The sequence below is a fragment of the Ostrinia nubilalis genome, chromosome 4 (assembly GCF_963855985.1).
Source record: "Ostrinia nubilalis chromosome 4, ilOstNubi1.1, whole genome shotgun sequence".
Classification (NCBI taxonomy): Eukaryota; Metazoa; Arthropoda; class Insecta; order Lepidoptera; family Crambidae; genus Ostrinia; species Ostrinia nubilalis.
Window position 1 is genome coordinate 13,408,192 of NC_087091.1, and position 24,014 is coordinate 13,432,205.

At 37.6% G+C, this 24,014-nt stretch overlaps 1 protein-coding gene across 1 annotated transcript in view; it reads left to right on the top strand.

Annotated features, from left to right (window-relative positions):
- LOC135071387 (uncharacterized) overlaps positions 1-24,014 on the top strand; it is a 121,915-nt gene that overhangs the window by 65,702 nt on the left and 32,199 nt on the right. Inside the window, exons 6-18 of the mRNA XM_063965178.1 lie at positions 2,610-2,764; positions 4,560-4,728; positions 5,607-5,766; positions 6,249-6,993; positions 7,524-7,667; positions 8,684-9,532; positions 9,722-9,856; positions 10,282-10,416; positions 10,458-10,592; positions 11,639-11,817; positions 13,049-13,195; positions 17,009-17,127; positions 23,385-23,563. Coding sequence (XP_063821248.1) covers positions 2,610-2,764; positions 4,560-4,728; positions 5,607-5,766; positions 6,249-6,993; positions 7,524-7,667; positions 8,684-9,532; positions 9,722-9,856; positions 10,282-10,416; positions 10,458-10,592; positions 11,639-11,817; positions 13,049-13,195; positions 17,009-17,127; positions 23,385-23,563 — 3,251 coding nt within the window. The remainder of the gene's footprint in view (positions 1-2,609; positions 2,765-4,559; positions 4,729-5,606; positions 5,767-6,248; positions 6,994-7,523; positions 7,668-8,683; positions 9,533-9,721; positions 9,857-10,281; positions 10,417-10,457; positions 10,593-11,638; positions 11,818-13,048; positions 13,196-17,008; positions 17,128-23,384; positions 23,564-24,014) is intronic.

A 24,014-nucleotide genomic window follows, 5' to 3' on the forward strand; every position in this document is an offset into this window, starting at 1 on the left:
ACGGTGTATATGGTCTAAATGTTATAGTTGTTGCAATTCACGAAGGCGAGTGAGCTTTACATGTGTGGTGGCTCGCTACTGTTCGTTTATCAAAAGTTTTAATTACACTATCGTTTTGTTCATGTACACGTACACACACGCCTCGCCTTCGTGAGTTGCAAGCTATAAGGATGTAAACAGTCCTATTTATAATTTTAAGAAGAACTAAAGATGCTCCAGAATCGATTAAAGACATTTTTATAGTAAGAAGCACATAAAAAGTATTTTTTTTTGGAAACCAAATCCCCGCATGTAAAGCCAGGTAGAAGCTAGGTTAGATTGGTTTTATTGCCAAATTCATTGTAAGTGCCGTTCGAGACACCTTCGTCTTAAAGATAATTCGCTTTGGGAATATTGAAACTATTTTACTAGTAATATTGAACACCAGCAATTTCAGTATAGTTTACTGACTAATGTCAACATAGTTTCACTTCATTACACCAGAGAAGGGTAGAAATAACTGGTTTTAACTTATAAGTAGGTACCTTTTCGCCTATTTCTATTTTTTATTGCTATTAAACCATAATTGGACCTACATCAAAGGCTCTTACTCTCGGCCGCCTCATTTTCCTTGGAATCCGAGTGCCCACGAACGATTTCGAGGGTTATTTCCTCAACAAGTCCTTTAATCCATCCTTTATTGTTTCGATGCTCACCTCTTTCTGGTTCGATATTTTTCGAATACTTTGATCATCCTTATTCCTTCTCATCTATTTAGGCAATAACAATTTACCGTTATTTCCTCCCGAGATCCGATTACTCAGTGGCGTCGTAAAATAAATAATTTATCAGATAGAGCTCGACTCGGCGTATCTCCTCACCTGGGGCGGAGTTATCTTTTATTGCGGGGACACAAAAGACGTGCATTCAATAAGTATCATCCGAGGGCTGAAAAATTGTAATGAAAGAAAAAGGTATTTGTATTGGAAATCGGAATTCGGAGATGTTATTAATATTGGTAAGTATCAAAGCTATTTGGATTAGGTAGGCAGATATTCAATACGTATCGGTAAATATTTCTTTTCGAAGATAAAGTATGCTATTTAAATTACAGCCTTATCGAAAAGGATAGAAGGTATTCACCACTTAGCTCACATAAACGTGTTGTGCATTTGAGCAGAACAAAATTCGCCACGATAAAATCTTTAGGACTTTTAGAAGGGTTTCGTATCGTCAAATTTTGGTGGAAACTTTTCTCGAATCTCAAATACACCTTAGTAACTTTGTGTTTCTTAGTAATACATTATCAACGTAATAAAACTCTACAAAACAATGACAACTCTACATTGTATCAAATAACTTCTACCTTGCTAAATAAAAAGTAAAATGTTACCACCATAAAACCTACAAGGCAAGAGACATAAAAGCTGTTTGCTATTAAGTACGCAATAATGTGTGGTCGTTAAAAATAATGAAGATGTATTATTATCACCTGCCGAGGGTATATTCTTTCTCAGACAAAGACATGGTAGTCCAAAGATTCTTATGCCGAGTTCCTACCAGTAGAACGACTGTAGACTAATCTATTTACTTCCACCCAATGCCGTTAGTGGCGTAATAAGGACTTAGAAAAAGCGAGATTTTTATAAGTAAACTAGGTGAAAAGTTTTGGATACCAATATGGAAAATTTTATAAATCGACATAACAATTCACCAAGTAGGTATGGTCAATAATGCTCTAACTGAACATTCACTGTTGTCGTAATCGTACTTTAGAACAACAATACAGGATCATAATTATCCTAAATGAATCTGAGTATTGTTGTTGCTTACCGCTATACCTTTTAATTTTGTTGGCTTATTGACGTTACAACGAACTTTAGACGACCGAAATTGTAGAAATGTCGAATTGTTTCTCGAGTGCACCCCCCGGGAACCCCACGAACATTCTTATTACCTCTAATGAATAAGTAACGAATGTTTCGGCTTTCGTTCGCGCAGCTAATTTGTCGCTGTCTATAGTGATTTTCGTGGTTAACTTGTCGTTCAAGTAATTACTACCCATTACTGGCGATAAAGAGTGTACAAACGTTAACGGTTCAATTAGTTACTTGTGCCAGTTAATGAGTAATGAAGGGACGGAAAAACGGGGGTGATCGGTACACGTGACTGCGTGACGTCATCCGAATTACGTTGACTGCTTACGTAAACATTTACTTTGTGGGAACGAAACAATGTTAAACTGAGTTTTCATTATTAAGGATTTTATGGCCTGTTTACTTTTTCTGGAGTGGAAAATGTACGTTTTAGTCAAAGATATGAAGTTTTTAATTAAATATAGTTGTTTTATTTTTAGTTAAAGAGTATTCTGCTCTGAAAATTCAGGCTGACTTACTTATGGGGTACCCTTAGATACTATAAACTTTATGCTTACGTATATAAAAGCCGTTTTTCGTGTTAAGGATCCCTTTATTGATATAATACTTATGGAACTACAGTCAACAGTCTACAGTTTCTTGAATAACTTATCGTCTTCTTGTGTCTTCAATATTAACTCCTGAAATGCCTCGCTCGTACTGAGACGTTAAACATAATGACGTATCTTTTAATGCCCTTTTTCACATCAACAGGTACAGCAATCTCCTAGAGCGTGAAGAGCAGCGGAGCCGTCTAGCAAAAGTGCAGAAAGCGTTCAACTCTCTAGCGCTTGAAGCGCTTGCCGAGGATGTTGACGTCGCTGACCTGCTGCGGAGTCCGGTGGAATTACAGTGTGAATTGGCCTTAGGTAAGGATAATCAAAGCACATTATTTTTGCTATATTTTATACCCATTTCCAAACCAACATCGTATCGCCTTAAATATAGGTTGACTCTCTTTTACCTCTAATGTGTAAAAAATGTCTACTATTGGCCAACTTAATGCCTTACTTTCTATAGTCATAACTGTAACAAGGTTTTCGCTTTGTGTTTATAAAATATGCTGTAAAAACGCCATAAGCTGATCTTATCGCAGACTAGTGCTAGTTAAATGTGTCTCCTAATATTTTCAGGAACAAAGAAGTTGAAAAGAATCTGTTTAGTTTATTTTCAACTCTTTTAATAATACTTTTGTGTTTTTGTTGTTGTCTATTTTTGTTCTGATGTAATAATTAGTCAAAGAAAGATTCAAAGCCTACTTTTATTTGTAAGGTTCAGACCCTAAAAAGTCTTAGCCTAAAGCCTTTAAAATAAAAAGAGCCTTCCATTTTGTTTTGCTATAAAGCTTTTACCGCTTTCTAGGTAAAAAATTAAATTGCCTCTTCAAATACCAATGAAAATTTATCATCGATAAATTGTTTTATAGCTTTAACCCACTTAGCTTCTATTAAAAATGTCAAACAACGCCCAGAGAGACGTAACGTTGTTATGTTTAAAAGCATGGAGCAGGTATCGGATGAAAATCGCCAGCAAAAATATTTTAAGTTCGGAGCAGAACGTTGGTAAAAGCATAGAATAAGAAACGGGACTATTAACACCTCTCGTTCCCGCCCTCGATCCTGGCTACACAGGAGTTGCAGCTCTCGTTCCCGCTGCTGCAACTCCTGTGTAGCCAGGATCTACAGCTAGACCGCCAATAAAAACCCAACCAGTGAAGGTCAAGTTTTTCCCGGGGGAAAGTTAAGCATAGAATAAAAAAGGGGTCAGGAACGAAGACTACTTTCATATAGGTCAAAGAATCTGAGCGTTGTCATTTATTAGCTGAATCCTATCAGGAAGGACACCCACGCGACATGCTTGTTGAACGTAGCTGCGTTGTGTGTTTTGTTTTACGGTTGAGTAAACAGCTTAACACATCGCGTACCATCGCGTCACGCTAGCTGTTATCCTGAAGATAAAAGTCACAAAAATCTGATTGAGAACTTTGTTGCAGTCTGTTTCGAACTCACTGAATTAACTGTAATTTCTTACTAATTTTGCTAATTGGTTTAATATTATGCAGGTTAAAGCTCAGATATTAAACATTATCTGCTTTTCAGATAAAGATTGACTTTACTTGCTTTTATGCTTTTGTTTTTCACCATTTCTGATGTAATTACACGGAAACAATGGCGCAGGAATATCGCTTGGTTCCTTTTTAAAATGGGAAAATGAATTATCTTCACGCTCATGTAATTCAGGTCACTTTTAACGTTGCAGATCCCAAAGCGCTTTAGGGATTTTAAAAATTCTTCAACAAACATTTTTTATCGTTTCCATTTTTGAAATAATAAATTTTTTTGCTTGTCAAATGCCCATTAAATTGTTCGTATAACATAACTCGTACATACTTTTATCCATATGCTAAATTTTTAGTGACAAAATATTTAAGCCTTTCAAGTAATTAGCTCAGTTAGCTTATCTAGTGTAATCTAGTTTTTTGTACAGACAACAGCACATCAAGCCTATTCTTGTAATAGGGGGTCATTACGCAACAAAATATAATAAATAGTTTGGAGCGCTGTCATCTGTAAATGAGCTATAAGAAAGAAAGAAAAAAGTGTTTATTCATTAACATTACACATAATTACGATTTCGCGCCACTTATGTTTTAACCTTTTACAGAATTGTTAACCACTGGCAACCATCCAAAGGGCGTCATAGTGGTGTTTAGAGACATGCCGGAGCCCGAGGCAGAGGACTCTAAGATTGCAGTGCTAGCTCACAACAGGCTCAAAGAACTGAAGAAGAAGCTGGAAGATGCCTTACCTGAAAGCCATGTCATCAGGCTTGAGTGAGTTTGATACTATATTTTCTTACTATCATAGTAGAATATCAAAAAAGTATTACTATCATAGTGGAATAAGAAAAAATGGTTAGTAATGTTAATAAGATGTCACGTCTAAAGCTTATTAATTGTTGATGGATAAGGTAACAAGTTCTCCACATCGTAAAAATGAGGACAAATTCTTGCCTGTTAAACATTGGGCAAAAGTTATCAGCAAGTCTGCCATTGTGGTAACTCTATCACGGTAATAAGTGTATTTTCTACGACAAACTAAGCTTTTAATATGTTCATAACTAAGTAAATCATAAGCCAATTCACTTAACAACTTCCCAAATCCGATGTTTCTTGTTTTCAAAGCGTTAATTGCGAAGCCGTTGATAATTTATCAAAATGACATCACGGGCGAGAAACCCCCTGAACCGTGAACCGAAAGGGGAAGCGATGACCTCGCCCGCAAAAATTAACCGTAAAATGAGATCCAACCAAATTTAATAGCTGTTTTCATAATACCAAAGATACTTTTTCATCTGAAAATGAGAGAAAATGGTAATGAGAAACGCAAACTTATTAATTATGAAAGATCGTAAAAATAAAAAATATGAGACCGTCTACGGTTTTAAGTGCTTAGCTAAGTGTTTTATTTATTCAAACGACACAACTGGCTTTGCCTGCTCGCATTTAACATAAAACTAAGGCTTTATTAATACTTCAATGAAACTGGATTCTCAAATAAGCAGAACTCAACTCTCGCTCTGAATCAAGTTTCACATCTGAGGACGCCTCAAGACGAAACAACGCACACGTCGAAATAGTTTAAGCAGACAATACCTCAAACTATATTAAATTCCGTCACTGTAATTTGAACCTCATATGAAATTCTTAAGGTCTGTGTCAGCGGAGTCGTCTCGGACAGACGCGGCGTCAGATACGGAGGAGAAGCTCAGCCCTTTCAGGGAACAGGTTCAGGCTGTGGTGTGCTCGCTGGTCGATGATAGCCTTAGCACGGAGCCTGACCAGGGCAAGGGAAGGAAAAAGACTGTACAGGTAAGAATACCATCTAGTATTTATTTACCTACGCTTTATTGCAGATTCTTTGAAAGATATTTTTAATAATTTAATTACTTGAATAGTTCATTGCCAAAAAAGTGGCATATAAAGCTAAACACTGTAGCATATTTACATAATTGTAGTTTTGTAATCGTATAGCTGTTTTGCAAAAACTTATTGTATGTAGTACTTAGCGTAACATACTGCGATGGTTATATCACTTGAACAATTTAAAATATTTAGTGCATTGGTAATTAAATTAAATATTTTCGTTAAATTAAGCTAAATATATGTTTAAATGTAGTCGGAAACATTTGTTATTACCACCATTGAAGTTCAAAACTACTCAGTCATTTTGTCCGTAATGAAATACCGCCTATTACGTCTAGAAAGTTTCAGCTTGTTGCCATAACTTTACAACAACTTGAACACAGTCGATTCATTAATCAAAAGTTTTCATTCCCGTCCATCTCTTGCAGGAAGTATTTCTGGAACACATCACTCATCTTAGGATATGTATAGAACATAATCGGTTGTATAAAGTTACTGTTAAACAAATCGAGGATGCGGCGGAAAGTATACTAAGTAACGCTAAGGAAAACTACGAGAATCGGAATCGGCATCCCCCGGTCCTGATTTACGGCCCGGATGCTTCAGGGAAGAGCACATTACTAACCAATCTCTACTTCAAGTTCGAGGAAATATTTAAAAAGCCAGTGCTGAGGGTTGTGAGGTTTTCCGCGTCAACGCCACGATCGGCCTACAATTTGGAGTTGTTGCGAGTGATGTGCCAGCAGATATCTATTATTCTAAACATTCCCGAGGGGTATTTGCCGAAGGACGCGAGTTTTGATCCCTTGTATATAAACAATTGGTTCCAAAGTCTGTTGAAGCGGTGCGAGGATATGCAGAACGAGGTTCTGTTGATATTCATTGACAATGTACATAGAGTTAATCCTCTGGAATGTGATATAGTGACGGGGCTGTCGTGGCTGCCGATGTCGCTGCCTCGGAACGTGCATCTCGTGTGCACAAGCGCAGTGTCGCTGGATCAGTTGCAGCTGACGCCGGCTCAGAAGGAGAAGTTCAAAGTTCAGAACTGTTACTACTTATTGGACGCGATCGAGGAGACTCCGGCCAACAATAGCTACGGCGATTATATCGATGGTGCCTTTGATAACTTAGAAGCCGTCTTCGGCTCTAAAGCGTTTAGTAAATTAGCAAGTGAGTATCAAGCCTAATCAAAAATTCCATGAATGCGATTGACTCGCTTCAGTAAAGTTGTATGAAGCTTATTTAACTTTCTTCTTTGATAACTCGTCCCAGACTTTGTTACTTATTTGATTTAAATACTTTCATCGTAAGATTTATGAGACACGATAGAATAACCGTTTCACTTTGTACATTATGAAAAAGATAAAACAATTTGAAAAGCTTAATTCCATAAAGGATTCTTAGAACACGACGATCTCTTTTAGTACAAAAAGCGATGCTTGACAGATGTTTTTAAACTCAATTAATTCTGAGATGTCTTTTTAACTGAATATTTGTTAGTAAGCTAGGTAACTAAGAGAGTACCTACGGACATCCTATAATCAAATATAATATAAATAAACTTGCTTTTCTAATACTGCAATCTAAGATGTGATTTGACAGTTATGACAAACTTATCATATTCGTAGAGCTCCAAATTGTCTGGCTGATAATAAAGCGCTATGTAAATCTTGGTTGATTAGAACTAACTTACATTGTAGGTTACATAACTTGTTCGGAGTTCGGTCTGACGGAGTTGGAATTACTGGAACTGCTGATGCCTACGAGCAACAGTGACGCAGTTATAACCCTGAAGGATGCCAACTTCAACTTCTCGACGCTTTGTGCGGCCAAACATATGATGAGTAAGTTACTGAACCTTAGATTAGAGAGAGTTTGTTTTTGTTTATTGATTAAATAAAGTAAGCATATTTCTATTTTATGACGCAATCAAGATTTTGAGATTCCACACGAAAATGTTAGTCGTTATTTCAATAAGTGAGCTTCTTATTAGTGTGAGACTGAACTGAACTCAATTTCTTGCGAAATCGCAAATGTAGATAATTCTTCTTATACTTACCATGTTTTCTGACTGGCAATATACTCAATTTCAGATTAAAATTCTAATTTATGCTTTCCCCTTTAATCCTATTTGGTCTAGACTCTAGGCATTTCAAATCAATTCTCCACACAAACCAAACTTTGTAAAATCCGTGACCTGATTATAACTGTTGTGTTTTATGAAAACTATGAATCAAAACCGACGAGTCCAACTACAACTGCCCGATAACTTTTCCAAATGCAATTTAGCTGCCATACCGGATATGCCAATGTTTTTGTATTTCTCGTTGTGTGCGATGTTGGTTTTATTTATCGAAACGATTTCTAGGTGAACTTTGTTTATTTCATCACACTTGTTTGTACGGAATTAAAAAATATTAAACTATTTTGTTTGGCATCAATCAACACTCCAATAGTGGAGTTTGTTTCGAACATTACAATTTTTAAATAGGTTCTTATGTATTTATTTGTACCTAAATATTTCATATCAAATGTAGCGTTAGGAAATATACGAGTATGCTTGCATAAATACTCAAGCATTATTTTTGTTCTGGTGCAAACAAGATAGAGACTCCATAAAGCCATTAATTAACTACGGTACGTGCAATGTTACTCGGGCAGATTCAAACCTCTCCATACTACTTTTTAAAGTATAAAATAATGTCTTACCTACATGCAACCCACTATCAACTGGCACAGAATGACTAAGTTTTTTTCTCAGCACTGGCCCACATTATTGTCCTGAAACAGTGTTTTACTCGTAAATGAGGCGTTTAAAGAAGCATAATTGCAAAATATAAACGACTTTTATGATTTTTAGAATCCCTGATATCGGAGAGCGTAGTATCAGGAAGATGTACGTGGCGGTGGGCCGCGGGGGGCGCGGGGGCACGAGCCAGGAGGCGCTATGTGCGAGTCCAAGCTGCGCTAAGGGACGCACACTCGGACTTAGCTGCTTTACACTTTGCGAGCTTCCTACACGAGGCGGATGATACGGATACTTCGGATGCACAGGAACCAGGTAGGTTGATAGTTAAGTTCTTTTTAGCACTCATTGCTAGGAGGCGTTATATGCGAGTCCAAGCTGCACTAAGGGACGCACATTCGGACTTATCTGCCTTACACTTTGCTAGTTTCCTACACGACGCGGATGATACAGATTCATCAGATGCACAAGAACCAGGTAGGTTGATAGTTAAGTTCTTTTTAGCACTCATTGCTAGGAGGCGCTATGTGCGAGTCCAAGCTGCACTAAGGGACGCACACTCGGACTTAGCTGCTTTACACTTTGCGAGCTTCCTACACGAGGCGGATGATACGGATACATCGGATGCACAAGAACCAGGTAGGTTGATAGTTAAGTTCTTTTTAGCACTCATTGCTAGGAGGCGTTATATGCGAGTCCAAGCTGCACTAAGGGACGCACATTCGGACTTATCTGCCTTACACTTTGCTAGTTTCCTACACGACGCGGATGATACGGATTCATCGGATGCACAAGAACCAGGTAGGTTGATAGTTAAGTTCTTTTTAGCACTCATTGCTAGGAGGCGCTATGTGCGAGTCCAAGCTGCACTAAGGGACGCACACTTGGACTTAGCTGCTTTACACTTTGCGAGCTTCCTACACGACGCGGATGATACGGATACATCGGATGCACAAGAACCAGGTAGGTTGATAGTTACGTTCTTTTTAGCACTCATTGCTAGGAGGCGTTAAGCGCGAGTCCAAGCTGCACTAAGGGACGCACATTCGGACTTAGCTGCATTGCACTTTGCGAGCTTCCTACACGACGCTGATGATACGGATACGTCGGATGCACAGGAACCAGGTAGGTTGATAGTTATGTTCTTTTTAGCACTCATTGCTAGGAGGCGTTATGCGCGAGTCCAAGCTGCACTAAGGGACGCACATTCGGACTTAGCTGCTTTACACTTTGCGAGCTTCCTACACGACGCTGATGATACGGATACATCGGATGCACAAGAACCAGGTAGGTTGGTAATTAACTTTTCTAGCACATCGTTAGGAGGCGCTATGTGCGAGTGAAAGCACTTAGGGATGCACACTCGCTTAGCTGCACTGCACTTTGCGAGCTTCCTACACGAGGCGGATGATACGGATACATCTGATGCACAAGAACCAGGTAAGTTGGTTCTTGTGAGGATGCAATAAAGTTCATTTTAGCACTCACAGAAAGGAGGCGCTATGTGCGGGTCCAAGCTGCACTTAGGGACGCACACTCTGACTTAGCTGCCTTACACTTTGCGAGCTTCTTACATGATGCGGATGATACGGATACATCAGATGCACAGGAACCAGGTAGGTTGGTAATTAACTTTTCTAGCACATCGTTAGGAGGCGCTATGTGCGAGTGAAAGCACTTAGGGATGTGTGTGATAGTGGAGTTCTTTTTAGCACTCATTGCTAGGAGGCGCTATGTGCGAGTCCAAGCTGCACTAAGGGACGCACACTCGGACTTAGCTGCCTTACACTTTGCGAGTTTCTTACATGATGCGGATGATACGGATACATCGGATGCACAGGAACCAGGTAAGTTGTTTTTTATGAGAATGCATTAAAGTTCATTTTAGTACTCTTAGCTAGGAGGCGTGATAGGGGAATGCAAGCTGCATTCATGGACGTACATTCGGAATTGGCCGCGTTGCATTTTGCAAGCTTCCTACACAATGCTGATGATACTGATACATTTGATGCACAAGAACCAGGTAGGTTTCTTGTTATGAAGATGCAGTTAAGTTCTATTTAGCACTCATAGCAAGGAGGCACTATGTGCGAGCCCAAGCTGCACTAAGGGACGCACACTCGGACTTGACCGCTTTGCAATTTGCGAGCTTTCTACACGACGCCGATGAAACTGATACGTCATTATTCATGATACTGATGAGTATTAAGTTAGAATAGGCCTTTGTGCCAAAAATAATACAGAGGTACCTATAGAGCTCGGCGAATGACGTCAAGTTCCTGCTAAATCCATACACTATTAAAACAATGGTTGAATGGTTCAGTAAGGTTATTATCGATGACATTACAATATAATAAGGTAGATATTTCTATTATCACTATGTCATGTTACAAAGATACATTGAAGATATTGTCTGCAATATTGTCTTTTTTAAGGTACCATACTTATCAACCTGGAAAAGGCCTATAAGGCCTCCTCGAACTTAGCGGGCAGCGGGGCGGCGGCGGCGGCGGCGCGGGAGCGGCAGGATCTTATGCGTAAAATCAAATAGACCGATTCTCGAAAACAGCGGCGCGGCAGCGGCGCCGGAGCGGGCAACGAGCGGGCAGCGGCGAGGGAGCGGGCAACGAGCGGGCAGCGCACTCCTTCTTTTGCCCACAATAAATCGAGCATTAGGAATAAATTTGAATCGAAATAAAATTGTCGCCGTTGTTCAGACATTTCGTTTGCGAATAAAAACAAATATCTCGACAACACAACCCCGAACACAACACTTCGCCGCTAAAGCGCCGCGCGAGCTGCCCGCTTGTTTCGAGAACGGGTCTGCGTTGCCCGCCCCGCTCCAGCGCCGCCGCCGCTCCCGCCCCGCTGCCCGCTAAGTTCGAGGCTGAGGCCTAAGACCTATCGCCGCGAGTTGATAAGTGTGCTTCGTTCTTTATTCCCACCTCTCGTTCTAGCTGCTGCAACTCCTGTGAAACTCTCTTCGTCCAAAAAATCCAACCAAGACTAACTTAGTCCTGAATAATCCGGTTTAGATGGTCTTAAAACCATAATATTTTGTTCACCCAGGATGCGTAGACGATGACGATGCCCTCCTCGATTCGACGCCTTTCCACTCCGGTAGCAGAACAGCCGCTGCCTTCACACAGAGGCACGTGGAAGAGTCATGGCTGCATTTACTGCTTGCTGGAGACTTCACGAAACTGAAAGACTTGACTGTCTGCAACTTTGACTTCTTACTGGCTGCTGTAAGTATTTACTTTACAATGTTATTGAAATTTTCTGGAAAAAAAGGAATTGAGTTTTGATTTTGTCAAGTTACTTAAAAATTAACTTTACGCGCTTCAGATTTACTATATAACATAAGTGGGATATAAGGGTTCATTGTATCTTATTACTTGTTAAGTATATTCAATTTTATCTATGGGGCATAATATATTGAAGTTATACTTGTGTATAATCGCGACTTTTCTGCTTTATTCAAAAAGGAATAAATTGTTACGTTGGAGGAACAGAAGTTTAGCCGTCGAAGTTGCAATCTTGGATTCCACTTGAAATAAAATTGTAATGTAACTGCGTCTTACTATCATAGAAATCGTTTATTTACATTGAACTAGATTTAAAGTACTTACTAGAAGTTTAAATGCACTGCTCACTTTGATTTAAAAAAGAATATAGCTGAATATCTGACTTATGAATTATTTTAATATCAGTAATTTTCAATCAGGTTCAGAAAGATAAATATGAACGAGAGCTAGGTAGGTACCTACGTAGTTATGTTATACTGAATCTTTAAATAATATTGGCAGCATCAGTTAGCTTAAACAAAGAGAATGGTATTCTGAAATTTCAGCCTGAAGCTCTACTCGGTTTACATAGTAAGCTACTGTGTAATTTTAATGGAATATAGGCCTATATGTTTTACTTTTATACTCCCTTCTGAATACTGTAGCTACCCAATCATGAAAAAAATTTTTTCAAAACCACTTCAAAGAGGAAAAACAAAACTTTCTGACAAAACAAAGTTGTTACTCAAAGTAAGTTAAATGTACGTCATGTTTGAAAATTATGCTTAATCTTTTCATATTCGCTTGTACATTTTATAACACCTCCGGCAAAGTTGAGCAGAGTCCAGCGGAATTCGGAGCAAAAGGAATTTAAAATGCGCTGTCTGGCACACTTTGTACATATGTAACGAGAGAATAAATATTTGCGGTCGGTCGGTTTCACCTTTTCACGTATGCTTCAAAAGGAATTTTCGTGTTTTTTCTTTCAATTTGTGCCAAGTCTCTGTTCTTCCAACCAATTATGTATGTTTCGGACAGCTTTTGTTTATTTCAAAGCGAGAAATAGATTCACTGCAATGTTAATTTTGATTATGACCTTGCACAACACAATTTTAATAATATGTACCTTCACAAATTACCTAGTTTTACTTCTATTCATGTACACTTTTTGAATCACTATTATTTTTCACAGGTCCAGACAGTGACGATATCGTATCTTCGCTGTATACTGGAGCACGTACGGTGTTACATACTAGACAGGGATGTGGAGCTAGTATACGGAGCTGTGAGGAAGTCAAGTGACATCCTGACCCGTGACCCTATGCAGCTCGGCGCTCAGGTGAGCATTTTGGGAAATAGGTAGAGCCGATGGCGCAACAATTGCGGTATCTTATGTAGCTATATTAAGAGCGATTTTACGACACACATTTTATTTTTAGTCTGATGAACTGTCGATTAGATTTTGTCTTGATAGTTGGATAACTAGCAAGACGTCTCGGCAAGGGCTGACGTTAGTATGATGTTGATGAACAAAATATTTAATCAAATAAGATGCAAGCCAAGGGCTTCCTCGTTGAGGATAAAAAAAACACTAGGTACATGCTAACTTTACATTCGCATTCAAACATTAGGATTATACATTTCCAATTCATATAAATTGCATTTAAATATCAGATACTAATATAGCGTGGCATCCCATAATAACCCGCATGCAGACAAGTAAATTGCATTAACCAACGATCCATTTTGCGTTAACATTTCAGGCTCGTATGTGCTTTCTGTATTTATGTATGTATATGTATGTATTTTACTACTCGTTTGGCAAACGATCAAAACAAAGAAATGTGCTGAACAAAAAATTGTATAAAAATTACAATAAAAACATCACAAGCAAACATTAAGCTCCAGTTTATCGGTCATATTATTACTATTTTCTACGTAGGCCATCTGAAATCACCAAGACCAAGTTTTATAGGGCTATACAAAAACCGTAAATGGGTATATTTTATTACCATTTTCTTCCTTTAAGCGACTCACGGTACATTTGAACAAGAAGTTTGATATTGTTAAGAAGTATTAATTCCGTTGAATATTGCATAGAAAATCGAGAATCGTAAGCTAACGACTACAGACTTTTAGGCTGAGTTGCACCATCTTAGTTTAACTTTGATAAACGTCAAAAATCTGTCAAACTCCATACAAAAAGCACCGGTTATTGTTATTGTTACGATTAAAATAAGGTGGTGCAACTCAGCCTTAGTACCTATCCTTCTATGCTTTCTTCTTAATTATGTGTTGATCGCGATGCAATTATACCTATCCGGGCTTCATTGCGATTCAACTACTAATGGACCGATTCATCACTTGCGTATCCGAGTGTTGGTATCGGTAAAACGTCAAACGCATACGCAATCGACCTTTTGAAGCCTTTGACCACAAACTAAATGGGTACAGAAGGATTATTTAATGATTTATCTATCAACAATTCATTTAAATCAACAATTAATTTAAATAAAATCTCAGAAACTATAACACCTACAGGTTCCTTAAAGGGTGTAGACATCCACTAAACGGGTTTCATGAAACTCCACCACTAAGAGGGTAAAACGGATCCGCCTCACGTACGATGTCGCAGCCGGCCGCTAGTGTACTGTAATTTGCTCTATCAAAACAATGTTTCCTCATAGAGCTACTGATGAAAATTTATTTGTAAGTAGATTGATCGAATCATTTACGACTTGTAACTATTAGACGATGTAACAGGCAACATTAACATGACTAATGTAGGTACTAGATACTCGTACTGTGCCAAAATATCAAACGATCGAACCTAAACTTACTAAAGTAAAATACGTTTGGATGGTACGTCACTAACTCACGCATCGCTGGAAGAAAAGTCGAGTTGAGTGACGTGAAGGAACGGTTTCTTATATTTTTCCTTTCCACGTTTTTATGGATTTTACCTGAGGAATACTTTATTTACTTTTTCGATTACAATAATAAACATGAGACTTTCTCGTCTTTAGGCTAAGTTGCACCACCGTGTTTAACCATAATAGCAATAACCGGTGCTTTTTGTATGGAGTTTGATAGATTTTTGACAAAGTAAGATGGTACAACCCAGCCTTACTGTAGATTTATTTATACTGTAGCACCTCAAAATCAATTTGCCGTAAATACCTACTTACGGCCAAGTCTATCAACAAAGCCGCATGTCAGCAAAGACCATAAAGTCCTTAACGGGTTTGCACAGGCTTTTGTTGGAGGGAACTGATAAAATTAGGGTTTATGAGGATGGTACGTACTACATTGGATAATAAGGAGAAATGTTTTGAGATAATTGTGAGCGAAACACATGAAATAGATATGTTACTTATGCAAATAAGCGATGAAAAACATTATTACATACGTCGCGTCGTAGGTCAATTTAAGTTCCAGTTAAATGAAGTGGGGAAAATAGGTATCTTATGTTTATTTCTTACATTTGCATTTCTACCTGAAACCCGAATAATTGGCTTTAAAGTGATTATAAATATTCAGTTTATAAGCACAGGCATACTCATAACGTAAATATCTTTGCATTATAAGTCGTCAATCACTTCGTGAGCATGCCCTTAACTTTTATATTGAAACAAGTTACTGAACTCGAGAAAGGCTCTTATGTTTAATTTTACCGAACTCCCCATGTATTCGAGTACACGAGTTAAAAACAAAATTTGGTAACTTGAGTAATTTTTGAATAAGAAAGGCAATTTAACATTAATTTGCAAATTCAAAACTCTACATAACGTAACAAAAATTTAAGTAGGTAAACATCAAACAGTAGTGTTTTTCATCGAGTAACTTTTATAAACAATACAAATAAGTTTATAGAAACAAAACGAATAATGTAACCCACCATGTAACTAGTAATTAGTACTGCAGTAAATCTTGGAGTAAACTACAACAGAAGTTTTGAACTCGTTATTTAAACTCGGACTGAGAAGTCCTAGATTTCCCCTGCGACCGCTGAGCTTGGAAATAATTAGCACATCATGGCTGCACTGAAGCAGCTTCAGCTGGGTCTTATTCTAATGGAAATACTAAAAGAAAAGCACCAAAACTTCGTCGGATAATCTTGGTTTAGCTAATGTACTGTGAATATTGGTGAGCGAAACATTAATGAAGTAAAGCTAGTATCTTCACGCGTCTTTGCCCGCATTAAAGATTTGTTGCAAGTTGTTATAGGGTTGTATTTTATAATATGTTTTTAGTGTTGATAGTGAGATAAAGCACGACTACCATCACGTTTTTCTGTAAAATGAAGGGTCAATGCATATATTACCATATTCTTTATTTTTTCTAAGGTCGTCTACAATATACGTAGTGATGAATATCAAACATGATTTTTTCCTAGATTTGATTCCTATTAAGTTATCTATTTACATTCAAAGGTTGAGGTAAATATTTTAATTTGCGTAGTTAAAATTGATACTCTTGTAGATATATCGGACGAAAACACCCACATTTTCGTTTCTAAACTAGACACATACCCACAACACGACAGCCTTTGATAATACAATGCCTTGATAATTTTGTAATGAAACTATACCAAGTATACCACAAATTTATTCAATTTATTAGTGGGCGTGCCCTAAAAGTACCGGTTGTCTAGACATGACGTGGCGTGGGTTCAATACAGAGTGTTGTCTAAGTTTAGTGTGTTAGGTAACTATTTTTAAAACATTTATTCAACTACCTATTAGAGCAAAATTAACAATCCATAACGCTAAATATTCGAACAACTTTAGATAGGTATGGCTTACGTATAAAGTATGGTAGAGAAAACTGAGAGAGAAACCTGTCTTTTCAAAAAACACATATTTTATTTCTTTGAAAATATTTTAGACTTAGCTAATCTTAATCCCATTGTGCTTTTACTTTATGGAGATGGTTGATATGCTGTTACATTATCATGATAGAAACAAAAATTTGTAACCAAAGAGAAACCGTATCAATAAAATTAAATCAAAATAGAGCCATAAAAGCTACCTACATCAAGCTAGACTACAAAAGTTTTATTAATTAAATGGAAGTCGAACAGATTTTACATACATTTAAGGGTAACATTTTAACATAATGAAATTAATCGTGTATTTTCTCCTTACAACAGATAATAGCATGGCTTCGACCAGCAGTCGCCAGGAGAGGAGTCCTCGCTACGCTGGTCACATCTGCGATGGCGTGGTGCGATGGCTACGACAAACCTCTTTTAGTGCCTTTGAATGGATGGTAAGTGACCTTTATTACAATGATCATTTGGGTCAATCTTCTTTAATAGATATAGCAGTGTTTGTGTGCAAATATATTTAACATTTAAAAAGCATCAGCATAGGTATATGTATAGCATTGTATACAGGTAGATATAATACGATAATAGCGTGGTTAACACCAGCAGTCGCCAGGAAGGGAATCCTCGGTACTAATCCTCGCATATACCTAATGAAATCTGAATAATCCATGAAATCCTTAGAATAATCTTTAGATTCCGTCCGCGAACAAACAATAATTCAGGAAGCTTGACTCTAGTCCCGATTGATATTGATCTAACCTTTTTATCCCAGATGTAGGTATGTCTCTAGGTATCCTAGACAGGTTGGGCAGGCCTGAATATGTTCGCATATTTAACCCCTAGTTCTACGGGTAGAGTGGGCCACTATTCTAATGAAACGCCTAACTCTACCGATTCCATGATGAAATATAGACTTGAGTTTGAATCGAATAAGAGCGCGGCTTCAAAATATCAGCCTAATTGTGTGTGAGTCATGATTTTCACTCTACGGTAAAGCAAATCACGCTGTGAATAATAAAATATATTATTATCTGTTACGAGGAGGCATCGAACTCTCAAACTAATCTCGACAATCAACGCAATCAATATATCATCAAATATTTATCCGCATCCCACGAAAATTATAAATGTACCGTTTTCCAAACCAGAAATAAGGGGGCGTCCATAAATTACGTGAGACAATTTTGGCCATTTTTCAACCCCCCCGCCCCCCTTGGTGAGATTTGGTGAGATTTTGCCTGACCCCCTCCCCCACCCCCTAATCTCACGTGATATTTAATAAAATGCTTATTTTGCAATGTCTATGCTTCGAGTCTATTAGATTTATATGAAAAAATCAGTAACCCAATGTCGTGCCACGCGCAGTGCAGGGTTCCGTAGCTTCCCGTCGTTTAGTAAGACAAGCAATTGCTTCAACCTAGGACCAGTTTTTTGATTCATAGTTAAAATAACTAATTGTTAAATTTTGCTACTAATGGTTAAATATTAATAAAATGTAAACTAATAGTTAAAAAATGTACTAAAAGTCAAGTTAAACATTGTTATAAAAACATTTTTTTCTGTTAACCACTTGTCATTTGACATCTGTCAAATTTGACTATTGGTTACTTTAACTGCAAATACATAATATTTTCATACGTATGTAATGTCATTTTTTAGGGTTCCGTAGTCCTGAACCCTTATAGTTTCGACATGTCTGTCTGTCTGTCCGAGGTTTCGCTTGGAAACTATTGGCACTGGGGAGCTGTAATTTTGTGAAGGTATTTATATTAATCACGCCGACAAAACGGTAAAATAAAATGTTCATAAAAAAAATCTAGGGTAGCTCCCCTGCATGTAAAGTGGGGATGAATTTTTTCAAGGAAAACTATAACGGTTAAGATACATTACTTAGTTTAAGAGTAATAGTCATTTGACTCATGTATTATACAATTTCTTAAGCAGTAAAAATTCCTTAGAAGAAAATATGAAAAGTGACTTTCTGAAATATATTGTGGTAACGACAGACAACTACGGAACCCTTTTAACGCAATTTTTTACGCAATAGCGATGCCGATGACGTTTTTTTTTTTAATTTCGAATTTTCTTAATTTCGACATTTATTCTGCATCTTTAGTGTTCACAAATGCAGATGGAGGCATTTTTAGTTTAATTTGATTAGACGGTTTAGAATAAATTGTCATTATCATCATAAAAACAATCATTTTTTTTATACTTCAATAACCCAGTTTTCTGGCAATTTTACTCTATTTCTTCCGGGAAAAATTACGTGATATTTTCCGAGACCCCCCCTCTCCCCCACGTGAGATTTAGTGAGGTTTTCGTTGACCCCCTCCCCCCCCCTAAAAGTCTCACGTAATTTATGGACGCCCCCTAATAAATTACCAAACACAAACATTTACTGATCAAACAATAAGCAAATGATTTGGCAGCGAATATAAATTTCTGGGCTGTACAAATCGAAGTTGGCCGTTTCGCTTTTAGTGTAAATAGAAGTGTTTAAGACAAACAATTGGTTTGGAAGCTACGGCACGAAAAGGTCTCGGTGAATAATTGGCAAAGTTTGTATAAATTCCCCTGTGGTGGAGTAATTACGAAAGCGGTCTTGACACAATCGATTTAATAGCAGTAGGCGTAGACTGGGTACAGAGATATTAATCTTTGGCATTCGCATCTCAGGATAGGATTACCTACCCCTTAATAACCTATACGATTTTGTCGTCGTCTGAAATGCAGGACAAGGACCTTCCGATCTGTAATCGCCACTCAAGAACTTTTCTGCCGCAACGGCCAATATTTCTACGAACTAATACATCGCTCATTTCCACTTATGTTCTTAACTATTACAACTGTCTACAGCATTTTTGCGCACGGGTTATGCATAGCTTATTTTTATTGCTTTATGACCTAGAAATAAGAATAACAACAAAAAATTGTTCTGAATTTGCTTTTATGTGTAAAAAATAGAAAAATTCATATCAATGAATGTATGAAACGTGAACATAGAGATGATTCAATTGGTTGCCAAATATATTTTTTTCTTTCTTTCTTTCATTCTTTCTAATTATTAAAACATACCAAACATCCATTTAAGATTAATTCTCACAAGAGAAAATTTAAAATAGAGTCCAAATATTTATTAAAAATGAAAAGTTCTAATTTCCTGTCATGTCCCATAGAAGATTTTTCGCATAAAAATCTAACCCTATCATGCTTTCAGTATACTGGCCTTGGTAACGTCGTCTCTCAAATCTCACTATATTTTGATGAAAGCGTGCCCCATGTTCTTGCGAATAAGCCCCCATAATTATTTATAAATATACCTATCCCAATGAGAATGGAACGTGCATCTTTAGAGACATTCTACTATGAAGATGGAAAATTCAAATCGCTATAACTTTTTAAAAAGCAAATATTTTCGATTTGTAATCGCACTTTTTTATATAAATTTGCTTATATAATCAGAATATAATAAGTAAAATCCATGCGCAAAAAAAAAATTTTTTTTTGTTGACCTGTGTTATGAAGTGAACCTGCTGGATATCCCTGCTGAAGTGTGGCGATGTGTGAGTCAGGTGCCGAACGCTTACGTTGCGATGTTAGCTCAAGTGAAATTAATCAGCTCAGGTACTTTTGCCCCTGGATATTGACTGTAATTAGAGGTATCTATTGATCTGCTTTCTACATCAATACCCACTACCCAGTTTGTTTCTAAGGTCTAATTTAGGGGAAGTACAAGTGAAAGTTTTCGCGTGATAGTTCAAATTTTGTCATTCATCATCATTTCAGCCATAGGACGTCCACTGCTGAACATAGGCCTCCCCCAATGCTTTCCATGTTGATCGATTGGTAGCGGCCTGCGTCCAGCGCTTCCCTGCTACCTTTAACTTTAATTTTGTCATTGCCTAGTATTAAATTCAGGGTCGTGCTTAACCTACTAATAGGAGGGCCTTGAGAATTTCAGAGTCAAGCGATTGGAATGATTTTCCGTACAGAAAAAAGAAACAGCTAATATTTTAGGACTTCACCGATAAGCACAAGTTACAGAGTTTTTGTTTGAGTGCAGATTAGTCCGACTTGGTGGTGGCAATTGGTGTTGTAACAAAAATATCTTTTGAGCCAGCAAATCTGCGCACTAAGAATTTTCAGGCTTTGTTTTGAGTACGTGTACAAGTGGCTTAACGGATTCGCGTTCGAAGTGTTTACATGAGGCTACGTGTCGTTAATTCGCCGGTGGGCGACGGACAAAACACGGAATTAGGCGCATTGATCCTTCCCACAACGTGTTTGTGTAGTCCGCGCCAATAGAAACTGACAATTTTGTTAATGTAAACAAAATCTACTCAAAGAGGAATTGAACTGTCTCAGTATATTTTATTCTTCGTTTTGGCGCATATATTGAAAACTTCTAACTGTAGCAGTGTACAAAGACATAGCTCGCAGAATTGCTAAAATCAAGTGGCAGTGGGCGGGGCACATAGCTCGTAGAGACGATGGCCGTTGGGGCAGGAAAGTTCTCGAGTGGCGACCACGGGCTGGAAGACGTAGCGTGGGCAGGCCTCCTACTAGGTGGACCGACGATCTGGTAAAGGTCGCGGGAAGAGCCTGGATGCGGGCAGCGCAGGACCGTTCATTGTGGAAAACCTTGGGGGAGGCCTTTGTCCAGCAGTGGACGTCATTTGGCTGAAAAGAAAGAAAGAAAGAAAGTGTACAAAGTATGCCGTGCCGTCCGCAACGAATAGGTCAATAAGTTCACTTTGAAATCGATAGGTTTACTCATATCACTAGATACATAGGCAGCTCGATGTCTGTTAATCGGCTTTTCATTCGATACTAAAATTGACCGTTTATAATGGCGCGGACTATAGTTTCACCAGGAGTTGTAATTGCTCACTGTTTAGACGAATGGCGCATTAGGAAGAATTGTGTGTTGACAGCCCTTGATTAATGGTGGGTAGTTGACGAACTATTGAGGTTACGCTGTAGGGATCTTGTCGTAGTTTGTGTGTAAATACAGGTAATTTAGCTCTACTGATAGTCTTTGTCCATGAAAGGTATCTTTATTTGCCTAAATTGACAAAGTTTTGAAACGTGCGTGTGGTTTTGATACTGATTGTAAATAAATAAGGCATGTATTTTTCCATTCTAGTAAAGCGGCACTCAAAAATTAAAACGATGGTTTTTGAACTGTTTTGTGTTTAGTAGGTATAAAGACTAAAATCTATTGAAGAAATTACATATTTTACTATAGGATAGGTTAATGCAGGTATTAATCGTTCATAAGCCGTACGTTGCACATATCACCCATTTTTACGTGCAATACGATACCTTAATGTCACATAATCTATCAAACAGTGGGTTCTCTTTACTAATTTTCCATATTAAATAACTGTCACACCGCGTCATCGCCTTATCGACCCAGAATCTAATTGAACGTTTATTTTTAGGGGCGATATTAATAATATTCACGTACAAGCGATAAGCGTAAGCACCGAAAGCGCGAAATCCGGGGTCCGTGGAGTTTGTTAATTAACCACCTAATCGTCCTGTTTATCTATCCCATTAACTCCTGCGATACCGGTAAGGATGGGAAAACGTGGTCGATTATGGAGAAAAAGGTTTCACATCGATTTTCTTCTGAAAGTAATTGGCTTCCTAGAAATAATGTCGTGACACATCTTAAGCGCCTGATATTTTTTATCGAGAAACGAATTTTATAAATATTGAGAACCACATACTTTTTATTTTGGTTGAAAATAATGTATCGTGATGATATCATCTGCTTACAAAGTTATCGCTTCTCAATGATATTATAATATTTATGAAATTGTACTTCTGGATTACTTAAGTAAGGGCTTCATTATTATTAAGGTTTACAAATAAAACTAAGACGTTACGTAGAATCAAAAATCGATAACAAAAATAAACTTCTTACATTATTACCTCTCATTATTATCAAAAATTGGTTATTTGTATCGATATTTACGTCACCCCACATCCCTACCAAGATGAATGGCTCCGCTCCCAATGAACGAACAGGAAAAAGAGGAGAGCTCTCTATCAGAGGAAATTAGATTACACCGGCCAGTTTTTACTCGGAAAATACATCTCGGAACATCATCGATACCGATCAAAACGATTTCGTGCCAGTGTTTTTCAATAAAACGATACGGCAGCGCCACGTGATTCAATAAAAAAATAATTTAACTCAAATTTAGAAGCGCCGATGATAAAAGGGCGCGGGAAAAGTTGCGATGTTTTTTTTAACGTTTTAAGGGTGCTGAAATTGAGTGAAAAGTAAAAAATAAACTTTGGTAGGTAAATGTTTATGGCAAAACAGCCTGAAAAACGATCAGCTAAACTTGTTAGAGCAATTTGAGTGAGCTTTTGTTGGTATACATTAATCCCTATACTTCCCTACTAATATTATAAATGCGAAAGTAACTCTGTCCGTCTGTCTGTCTTGCTTTCACGCCTAAACCACTAAACATTATTGATATGATAAAATTTGACACAGAGATAGTTTGAGTCCCGGGAAAGGATATAGAATAGTTTTTATCCCGGTTTTTGAAACAGGGACGTGCGCGATATAGCTTTTCTGTAACAGACAAAATTCCACTAGTTTATAATAAATTATAGGCAAAAAGATGGGATAAAAGTTTTTAGGTGTATTCTGTAACATTAATATTGTTCTCAGGTTGCAACCGCCAATCGCTTCCACAGTCCGAGTGGTCTCGGTCGGGGGTTCGAGTCCTGGCGCAGGCGCCAGGTTGCTACAGTTAGCTCCGTCTGGGCAGCATTTAGTACTGGCTCCGTCTTCGGGGGACCCGCAGCTATGGCATGTCATGTCAAACTCCAGGGTTCATACATTCAAAGGTAGGTTAGATGGAATCACTAGGAATTTCACAAATAAACATTATACATAGGTACGTATGTATTATTCTACCATAGATAGGTAAACCATTTCACAATTTGACGTGTAATGAATATTATAAATAATTTCTTATTCTTATACTAAAACTTAGATATTACTACTACGGATCTATACTACTTTCCCATTATTGGAGAAAGGCTGAACCAATTTAGCTAATATATTTCTTCATTCATATTATATTCGTTGGTCCGAGAAAGGTTCTTAAGAAGATGAAGAAAAAAAATCCCGACATTCCAAGAAAAATGACCGTTCTTTTTGTATGGGATATGGATTTTTAGATGGACATTTTTAATTAAACGTCAACTTCTAACATATGTACCTATATGTCAACTACAATAGTTAATACATAATTATTTAAAAAGTTTGTTACTAACTGCCGCACCTAGGCAGATT